This window comes from Carlito syrichta, unplaced genomic scaffold (assembly GCF_000164805.1).
Source record: "Carlito syrichta isolate Samal-C Ts95f unplaced genomic scaffold, Tarsius_syrichta-2.0.1 Scaffold155075, whole genome shotgun sequence".
Classification (NCBI taxonomy): Eukaryota; Metazoa; Chordata; class Mammalia; order Primates; family Tarsiidae; genus Carlito; species Carlito syrichta.
In genome coordinates, this window is record NW_007099171.1 from 17,293 (window position 1) to 27,964 (window position 10,672).

The window sequence follows — 10,672 nt, forward strand, 5'->3', positions numbered from 1 at the left end:
CTGCACTCCAGTCTGGGCAACAGAGTGAGACTCCAACTCAAAAAAAAAAAAGAGATGGTAAGACAGAACCACGTAGGAATGCCAGAACTGAGACACATAATATGTGAAGTTAAAAAGTCAGTGGATGAGCCGGGCTTGGTGGCTCAGCCTGTAATCCCATGCCTTTGGGAGGCTGAGGTGAGTGGATTGCCTGAGCCCGCAGGTTCGAGACCCACCTGGGCAGCGAGACCTCATCTCGATAATAAATCAAAAAATTAGCCAGGCGTGGTAGCGCGTGCCTGTAGTTCCAGCTACTTGGAAGGCTGAGGCGGAAGGACGGCCAGAGCCCAGCAGGTCGAGGCTGCGGTGGCCGTGAGCGGCCACTGCACTTCAGTCTGGGCGACAGAGTGAGACTCCAACTCAAAAAAAAAAAAAAAAAGTCAGTGGATGAAACTAAGAGCAGACTGGACACATCAGAAGAATCAGGAAACTTGAAAACAATAGAAATTACTCAAAACAGAGCAAAGAAAGGAGATCATGAAAAAACCAACAGAGCTTTAACAATCCACAAGAGAGTACGAAGTGATAAAACATACATGTATGTGGAATCCCAGAAGAAAAGTAAAGAGTAAAGGAAGATGTCAAACAGTCTTCATTCATAGAAAATAAAGTCATCTATGTAGAAAATCCAATGAAATCTATAAAACATCTACGAGTAGGCCAGGCACAGTGGCTCACGCCTGTAATCCCAGCAATTTGGGAGGCTGAGGTGAGAGGACTGCCTGAACCCATGGGTTCGAGACCAGCCCAGGAAACTTGGCGAGACTTCATCTCTACAATAAGTCAAAAAATCAGCTGGACTTGGTGGCATGCACCTGTCGTTCTAGCTATTTGGAAGGCTAAGGCAGAAGGATCGCCTGAGCCCAGCAGGTCAAGGCTGCGGTGGCCATGAGCATGCCACTGCACTCTAGCCTGGGTGACAGCACGAGAACTCCAACTCAAAAAAAAAAACAAAAAAAACTGCTAGCACTAATAAGTGAGTTTAGCCAAGATCGTAGGATATAAGATCAATATACAAAAATCTGATGTATTTCTATATACTAGCAAGAAAAAAATCGAAAAAAAAATAGCATTAAAATAAAAAAAATACAAAGAAATAAATTTGACAAAAGATGTGATCCAGACCAGACTCAGTGGTTCAACCTCTAATCCCAGCACTGGGAGGCCAAGGTAAGTGGATTGCCTGACCCGCAGGCTCGAGACTAGCCTGGGCAACTTGATGAGACCTCATCTCTACAATAAATAAAAAATTGTCCGGGCATGGTAGCATGCACCTGTAGTTCCAGTTACTTGGAAGACTGCGGCAGAATGATTGCCAGAGCCCAGGACGTCGATGATGGGGTGGCTGTGAGTGTGCCTGCCACTGCTTTCTAGCCTGGGCGACAGAATGAGATTCCAACTCAAAAAAATATAAATAAAAAGATGTGATTTAAATAAGTGGACATAGATACCATGTTCCTTACCCAGGAAACTCAATATTATTATTATTTGAGTCAGGGTCTCACTCTGTTACCCAGGTTGGAATGTAGTGGCACAATCGTGGCTCACTGAAACCTCAACCTCCTGGGTTCAGGTGATCCTGCTGTCTCAGCCTCCCGGGTTGCTGAGACCACAGGCATGTGCCATCACACCTGGATATTTTTAAAAATTTTGTAGCGATAAGCCTTGCTATGTTGACCAGGCTGGTCTCAAACTCCTTGGTCTCCCAGAGTGTTGTGATTATAGGCATGAGCCACCATAGATGGCCTAGAAAACTCCATATTATTAAGATGTCAATTCTTCCCAAACTGACCTATACATTCAACACAGTCCCAAATCAGGAGGCTTTTTTTGGGGTAGAAATTGATGAACTGATTCTGAAATACATATGGATATGCAAAGGACCCAGAAAGGGCAAAACAACTTTAAAAGAAGAAAAAGGATGAACACTATCTGATTTGCTTTTCTTTTTCTTTCTTTCTTTTTTTTTTTTTGAGTCAGTCTCACTCTGTCACCCAGGCTGGAGTACAGTGGCACACTCACAGTCACTGCAGCCTTGACCTACCGGGCTCAGGTGATCCTTTCACCTCAGCCTTCCAAGTAGCTGGAATAGCTGGAACTACAGGAACGTGCCACCATGCCTGGCTAATTTTGATTTATTGTAGAGACAAGGTCTCACCAAGTTGTCCAGGCTGGTTTTGAATTCACAGGCTCAGGCAGTCCTCTCACCTCAGCCTCCCAAAATGCAGGGATTATAGGCATGAGCCACCACGCCTGGCCTGATTTTCAATATTTATGCAAAAACAAGTCAGTGAAGAACAGCTGGTGTTGGAACAAGTGGATAACTACATTCACAAAAACCAACTTGGAGCCATGACAGTATCATATATAAAAATTAACTCAACGTAGATTATAGATCTAAATGTGAACCGAAAACTGAAAAACTTCCAGGAAAAAAAACAGGAGAAAATCTTTATGATTTTGAGTTAAGCAAAGGTTTCTTTTGTTGTTGTTTGAGTTGGAGTCTCACTCTGTCATCCTGGCTGGAGTGCAGTGGCACGATCACAGCTTACGGCAGCCTCAACTTCCTGGGTTCAGGTGATCCTCCCACTTCAGTCTCCCGAGTAGCTGGGACTACAGGCAGGCATCACCACACCCAGCTAATTTTTAAATTTTTTGTAGAGTCCAGGTCTCACTATATTGCCCAGCCTGGTCTTGAACTTCTGGGCTTAAGCGACCCTTCTACCTCGGGCTCCCAAAGTGAGCCACCTGCCCGGCCTAGATTTCTTATATACAATACCAAAAGCACAATTCATAAAATAACAAGTTGATAAACCGAATTTTTTTTTTTTGAGTAGGAGTCTCACTGTTGCCCAGGCTGGAGTGCAGTGGCACGCTTCCGGCCACCACAGCCTCAACCTGCTGGGCTCTGGCGATCCTTCCACCTCAGACTTCCAAGTAGCTGGAGCCACAGGTGTGCACCATGACGCCTGGTTAATTTTTTGATTTATTGTAGAGATGAGGTCTCGTTCTGTTGCCCAGGCTGGTATCAGACTCCTGGGCTCAAGCAGTCCTCCCACCTTAGCCTCCCAAAGTGCTGGAATTACAGGTGTGAGCCACCACACCCAGTTGTTATTATTCTCTTAATAGGCTAGCTTTAATGATCTACTTTTTTTTTTTGAATTGGAGTCTCGCTCTATTGCCCAGGCTGGCATGCCGTGGCACATGCAACCTCAACTTTCCAAGTAGCTGGAACTGTAAGTGTACACTACCACACCTGGCTCATTTTTGGATTTATTGCAGAGACGAGGTCTCACCAAGTTGCCCAGGCTGGTCTCGAACTCCCGGACTCAGGCAGTTCTCTTGACTCTGCCTCCCAGAGTGCTGGGATCACAGGCGTGAGCCCCGTGCCCAGCTGATCAACCAAATTTCATCAAAATTAAAAGCTGCTCTTTGAGAGACCCTGACCTCAAGCGATCCTCCTATCTCAGCCTCCCAAAGGGCTGGGATGAGGGGTGTGAGGATCACCGACTCCCTGGCTGGGTAAACTGAGGTGCCCTACCTGGTCAAACTTGCGCTGCTTCTTCTCCAGCGCGCCCACGAGCTGCCGCTGCTGCTCCAAGTCCACGGTGGCGTCGTCCAGCTCTTGCTGCAGCCGGCGGCGGCCTCGCTCCAGCCGGTCCACCGCCTCCGTCTTTTCGGCCAGGCGCTGGGTCAGGGCCTCGGCCTCGCGGGCTGTGCGGCGCCGAGCCTCCTCCCCTGCCTCCAGTGCCCCCGCCTCCTCCTCCTGACGCCGCCGCCACTCTGAGAGCTGAGGGGAGGAGAGACGAGAGGGCGGGTGGCGGTCATGGCCGTGAGGGACCCGGGGGCTCGCCTGGGGGTGCTCCATTTCCAAGATGAGGAGACTGAGGCCTGAAGAGGGAAAAGAGGCTGGGCACAGCGGCTCGGCCTGTCCTCCCAGCACTTGGGAGGCCGAGGTGAGCGGACGGCCTGAGCCCGTGGGTTTGAGACCCGCCTGGGCAACTTGGCGAGACTTCATCTCTGCAATAAGTCAAAAAATCAGCTGGACTTGGTGGCACGCACCTGTCGGTCCAGCTACTTGGAAGGCTGAGGGGGAAGGATTGCCGGAGCCCAGCAGGCCGAGGCTGCGGTGGCCGGGAGCGGCCACGGCACTCCAGTCTGGGCGACAGAGTGAGACTCCCACTCAAAAAAAAAGAAGGAAAGGAGTCGCCACTGGGCTCTTCTTCCTGAGTGGGGTTGAGGGTGTGAGTACTGTGAGCCCTAGCTCACAAATGAAAATTTCCCCCCTGGGACCCAGAGATGAATTAGACCTGGAGTCTGGGAACCCCCGGTCTGATAGAGGAGAGAAGCATCACAGCCAGGGTGATAGAGGCTAAGGTAAAAGAAGTATATAGAAGTCCACAGGAAGGGCTCAGAATCTGTTCAGAACGTTCAGGAGAGACTTCCTGAAGGAGGAGGAGCCTCTGAGATGGGTCTTGAGGTTTGCGTAGGAGTTTGCCAACTGAAGGCTATCCTCAGGCATGAGCCATCATCCATTCATTCCACAGGCATTTCTCAAGGCCTACCACCCGCTGGGCTCCATGTTGTGCTGTGGGCCCAGGTCTAACTGTGATGGAGTTCTCCTTTGAGGGGGTTCTCAGTCTGGGGGGGAGACTCACAGGCAGAGACAGCCCAGCCTAAGGTGACCGGAGTTGGGATGGAGGAGGAGAAAGGCGATCGGGAAAATCCTCCAACAGCAGGGAAGGCGGACACTAAATCCAGAGGAATAAAAGGGTGCATCCCACAAACGGGGAGGCAGAGACGAATGAAGGAAAAGACGGAGGAAGGACCAGAGAACGCCTGGCCTCGGGTGCCCAGCTAAGAGGTGTGGGCTTGGTCCAGGGGTGCTGGGGAGCCACGGGAGGGCTGTGAGCAGTCCAAGGGGAAGGTCAGCTCCAGGTGTAGAAAGAGCCTTCCGGGGCCGTGTGGAGCTGGAAGGGGAGAGACTGGGGGCTGGGAGGCTGTGGGGAGGATCCAGGTGGGAGGATCCAGGTGGGTGAGGATGGGACCTGAGCTGAGGGAGGGTAGTGTGGACGGAGAGCAAGAAGCAGAGACCCAGGGGGCAGGTGGGCCAGGGCTGGAGCAAGGGAGAATCGGGAGGCGAGAACAGCGCCTGGGGTCTGGCCTATGTTGAGGTGGACAGCGGGGCCTTCCCCAAGCCCGGGGCCCCAGGAGGAGCAGCCTAGGGACCGAGCCTCCCTGCGGGTCCCACTCGGGGCAGCTCACCTGGGCCTGTACGGTCTGCAGCTCGCGGCCCGCCCGCTCCCTGGCGGCCGCCTCCTCTTCCAGCTGCTCCCGTAGCCCCGTGGCCTCGGCCTCCAGGGCTCGCACCCGGGACCCCAGGGCCAGCTTCGCCCGGGTCTCCTCCTGCAGCAGCTCCTGTGGGCGGAGGGGACAGCGGGGTCAGGTGTGGACAAGGACATGCAGGGGTGGGGGGGTGGGGGGCCAGAGGGCGGACTGGGGTCACCTGGGAGTCGTGCAGCTGGGCTTCGGTGCTGCTCAGCTCCTTGCTCAGCCGGATGGCTTTGGACTCAGCCTCGCTCAGAGCCCCAGACACGTTGTCCAGCTCGGCCTGTGGGGGAAGGGCAGCGGGGTGAGGCCCCCCTGGTCGCAGCCTCCACCCAGCAACCCCGTCTGCTCCTCGAACCCCGACCACACACGGCAGGCGGATGTGTCAGATGGTGGAACACAGGCCGGCGCCTCCTCCAATGCTAACACATGGAGTTTCCTTATGACCCAGCAATTTCGTTCCCAGGCGTGTACCCGAGAGAGGTGAAAACATGCATTTAGGCCGGGTGTGGTGGCTCAAGTCTATAATCCCAGCACTTTGGAAGGCAGTGGAGAGAGGACAGCCTGAGTCCAGGGGTTCAAGACCAGCCTGGGCAACATGGCAAGACCTTGTCTCTATAATAAATCAAAAAATTAGCCGGGTGTGGTAGTGTGTGCCTGTAGTTCCGGCTACTTGGAGGCTGAGGTGGAAGGATCACCAGAGCCCAGCAGGTCGATGCTGGGGTGGCCGTGAGTGTGCCACTGCACTCCAGCCAGGGCAACGGAGTGAGACTCCAACTCAAAGAAAGCATGCATCTATGCAGAAACTTGCATGGGAATGTTTGCAGTAGCGTTATTCACAATCGCCAAGAGGTGGGAACAATCAAATGCCCATCGACAGATGGATGGATAAAGAAAACACGGTCACCAGGGACAGTGGCTCATGTTTGTAACCCCAGCACTTTGGGAGGCCGAGGCAAGAGAATCGCCTGAGTCCAGGAGTTCAAGACCAGCCTGGACAATTTGGTGAGACCTCGTCTCTACAAAAAAATCAAAATATTAGCTAGGCGTGGTGGTGTGTGCCTGTAGCTCCAGATACTTGGAAGGCTGAGGTGGAAGGATCACCTGAGCCCAGCAGGTTGAGACTGTGGTAGCTGTGTTTGTGCCACCGCACCTCAGGCTTGGGGAAAGAGCAAGGAAGGAAAGAAAAGCAAAAAAAGCAAAAAAAAAAAGCAAAGAATAAGAAAAGGTGGTCTATTCACACAATAGGTGTTCCTTGGCAATAAAAAGGAATGATGTCAGGTTTGGTGGCTCATGCCTGGATTCCCAGGGCTTTGGGAGGCCCAGGTGGGAGGATTGCTTGAGCCCAGGAGTTCATGATCAGCCTGTGCAACATAGCAAGACCTTGTCTCTACAAAAAATAAAAAATGTATCTGGGTGTAGTGATGGACACCCGTAATCTCAGTTACTTGGGAGGCTGAGGTGGAAGGATCACCTGAGTCCAGGAGGTTGAAGCTGTGGTGAGCCATGACTCTGCCACTGCACTGCAGTCTAAGTGACAGAGTGAAACCCCAACTCAAGGAAAAGAAAGACCCTGAATGTTTACCATAATACTATAAGAAAGGGATTAGCAGTAGTGGGATACTGCTGGGGGTGGAAACGACACACTGCATCAATAAGGGTACCTGATCTCAAACCAGGCAAAGCAGGGACCAAAGGGAGGCCCAAACTTTACCTGTAAGATGACCACTTATATACCTAATGCTGAACTGTACCCCACATCTTTAAAGTAAAAAAGAAAGAAAAGAAAAAGAAAGGAATAACACACTGATACATGCTGCAACACAGATGAACCTTGGAGGTATCATGTTATATAAAAGAAAGCGGTCAATGGTTGGGCGTGGTGGCTCATGCCTACAATCCCAGCACTTTGGGATGCAGAGGAGAGAGGACTGCCTGAGTCCAGGGGTTCGAGACTAGCCTGAGCAACTTGGCGATGCCTCATCTCTACAATGAATCAAAAATCAGCTGGGTGTGGTGGCACGTGCCTGTAGTTCCAGCTACTTGGAAGGCTGAGATTAGAAGGATCACCTGCGGTGAGGCTGTGGTACCCATGAGCATGCCACTGCACTCTAACCTGGGCCACAGAGTGAGATTCTGACCCCCCCCCCCAAAAAAAGAAGAATGCGGTCACCAAGGTCACGCACATACGACAGGATTCCATTTGTTTAAGGCAGAATAGGAAATCTGTAGAGAGAGAAGGTAGATTGGTGGTTGCCGGGGGTGGGTGAGAGAGCTGGCAGAACTAGGAGATGATTAAAGGGTGTAGGATTTCATTTTGGACTGGTGAAAATGGCCTAAAATTAGACTATAGTGATGGTTGTACAACTCTGTGAACATACTACGATTCACTGCACTGTATACTTTCCATGGGTGAATTCTATGCTATGTGAGTTATCAACAAAGCTGTTCTTTATTTCCCTCCACCCCTCCCCACCAAAAATCGCCCCCACCATGATCCTGGGTAGGGTTGCTACTCGTGTTTCTCTGCTGTAGGAAATGGCTGCCCACCACTTTCTGGACTGTTGCCTCCACAAGGGCAGGAATCTCACCTGCTTTATTACCCGCTGTGTCCCCAGGGCTCACAACAGGGCCTGGCACACAGTAGGTGCTCATTAATGTTTGTTGGATGGGAGCCTCTAGCACTTGTGCCTTACCCTGGGCCGCCTCCTCTCTCTTTCCAGGGTTCACTTAGGGAACAAGGTTGGGTTTATATTCTGGCTGATAAGAAAATTGAAGCCAGGCGTGGTGGCTCACGCCTGTCATCTCAGCACTTTGGGAGGCAGAGAAGAGAGGACTGCCTGAGCCCAGGGGTTCGAGACTAGCCTGGGGGAACTTGGTAGGACCCTGTCTCTACAATAAATAAAAAAATTAGCCGGGCATGGTGGTTTGTGCCCGTGGTTTCAGCTACTTGGGAGGCTGAGGCAGGAGAATCGCCTGAGCCCAGCAGGCCGAGGATGCGGTGGCCGTGAGCGTGCCACTGCACTCCAGCCTGGGCACTGAGTGAGACTCCGACTCAAAAAAAAATGAGCATACATTTTTTTTTAGCATCCTCTGTGTATATATAGATTTTGTAGCTGGGGGCTCTCACCATGTTGCCCATGTTGGTCTTGAAATCCTAGGCTCAAGCAATCCTCCCACCTTGGCCTCCCTAAGTGCTAGGATTACAGGCACGAGCCACTGCACCTGGCCTTGGTGTCACTTTATTTTTGTAAAATGTAAAATACTGGGCAACCCACTTTCGGGTCCCCTCTTATTATATCTTCTAATAAACTCCGACTTGAAAAGAAAAAAGGAAAATACTTAGGACAGTGACCACCAGGTAGTATGTTTCCCTATGGGTCACACTCTAAGGTGTCCCCAAAATCCATTCCTCCCTGCTCCCACTGAGACAGACTATTGACTAGGTCCATGACTGCCTGCTGGAGACTACATTTCCCAGCACCCCTTGCATCAAGCTCTGGTCATGTGATTGCATCGTAGCCATGGGATCTGGAGTGACTGTATGGAGCTGAGTGTCCTAACAGCCTTGGCTGGGGCTTTCCCTGAAGCCTATTTCTTGAGAGGGAAAGACATGTCTTATTTAAGTTGATGAATCCTAGGGTCTCTTTGTCATAGTAGCTTAACCTTAACCCTAATTAACATGTTGTTTTAATCTGGAAATGAAAAGTAGTCACATTGGTTTCTCCTGGAGGGGTTGGGAAATAGAAGTCATTCTTCCCTTTGTTCTTTTTGCTTGTCTGTATTCTCAGTAATGAACACATACAGGTCATCTGGTTAAAAACAGAATAAATTGAAGTTTAAAAAACCCACTTTTCTTTGAATAGCCACCGTATAATATTGCCTTCCTGCAAGTTCCACGGATTCACACTGAGCTTTTCTAATCAGCCCACCAATTAGTCAAAGGTGGAAGTGAGTGGAGAGTGGAGCTGTGGCAGGGTTGGGAGCCAAAGGGGCCAGGCGTGTGGCTCATGGCTGTCAACCCAGCACTTTGAGAGGCTGAGGTGAGAAGATTGCCTGAGCCTAGGAGTTCGAGACCAGCCCGGGCAACTTGGCGAGACATGGTCTCTACAATAAACCAAAATATTAGCATGATGTGGTGGTACACACCTGTGGTTTCAGTTACTTGGGAGGCTGAGGCGGAAGGATCGCCTGAGCCCAGCAGGTTGAGGCTGCAATCGTGCCACTGCATTGCAGCCTGGGCGACAGAGTGAGACTGGCTTTTAAAAAAATAGGGGGCGGGGGATTAAAAAAAAAAAAAAGCTAAAGGGCCAGGCATGCCCGGGTTTGAGTTTCTGCTCTGAATGACCTCAGGCGATCAACTTGACCGCTCTGGGCCTCAGTTTCCTGGAGTATAAAATGGGAACACTATTAGCCCTTTCCTACGAAGATTGTTTAGTGTATATTTACTGCTCACCACGTATCAGTCATTCATGCATGGTTATGTTGGAAGAGCTGGATGGGAAGACAGGGCTGGTGTGCACCAGACAGAAGCCCAGAGAGGGCAGGCCTGTCAGCCAAGGCCACACAGCAGAGACCCCCACCCTGGCCACCCCGCTCACCTGGGCTCTCTGAAGCTTCTCGGCAGCCTCCACGCGCGCCCTCTCCCCGTCACCAGCCCGGCCTTGCACCTCCTGCAGCTGTGACTCCAGGCGACGCCTCCGCTGCTCACCCTCCTGGCGCGTGGCCTGCAGGCTGCTCAGCTCCGCCCGCAGCTCGGACACCTCGGCCTCCAGGGCCAGCCGGGTCTTCTCCCATGCGCCTTTGCCCTGGTGGGGGAAGGAGACGTGGAAAGGCTGATGGGGCCTCCTCTCCCCCAGGCCAGGTGCACTCCTTTGCGTGGGGTTGTTCCCTCTGCCCAGAACTCCTCGCTGCTCCTTAAACACCCAGACAAACTCCTGCCTCGGGGACATTGCACTGGCCGCTCCCTCTCCTGGAACTCCTTGCTGTTCCTCCAACACTCCTGCCGCCTCAGGGCCTTTGCCCTGGCTGTTCCCTCTGCCTGGAACACGCTTCCCACTGATTCCCGGATGGCTCGCCCCTTACTGCCTCCGTTTCCCGCCCATGTCCCCTTCTCACACAGTCCCCCAAGGCCTCTCTACTTAACCAACCCCACTCCAGGCGCTCGGCTAATGCTGGCGGCTGGATGAAACACGGCCGAGAACGTTCATGTGTAAGGATGAACCCCGGGGAGATGGGGAGGCCGAGAACCAGCCAGCGGTCCCCCCTCAGCCCAGTACCCTGCCCTGCCCTGCCTCTGCTCCCG

At 52.1% G+C, this 10,672-nt stretch overlaps 1 protein-coding gene across 1 annotated transcript in view; it reads right to left on the minus strand.

Annotated features, from left to right (window-relative positions):
* Window positions 1-10,672, minus strand: part of LOC103252352 (myosin-14) — a gene marked incomplete at its 3' end in the record, with an annotated part of 57,958 nt that overhangs the window by 17,289 nt on the left and 29,997 nt on the right. Inside the window, exons 19-22 of the mRNA XM_021709054.1 lie at window positions 9,969-10,218; window positions 5,546-5,650; window positions 5,305-5,457; window positions 3,581-3,829 (exon numbers count right to left, since the gene is read on the minus strand). Of these exons, the coding sequence (XP_021564729.1) occupies window positions 3,581-3,829; window positions 5,305-5,457; window positions 5,546-5,650; window positions 9,969-10,218 (757 nt within the window). The remainder of the gene's footprint in view (window positions 1-3,580; window positions 3,830-5,304; window positions 5,458-5,545; window positions 5,651-9,968; window positions 10,219-10,672) is intronic.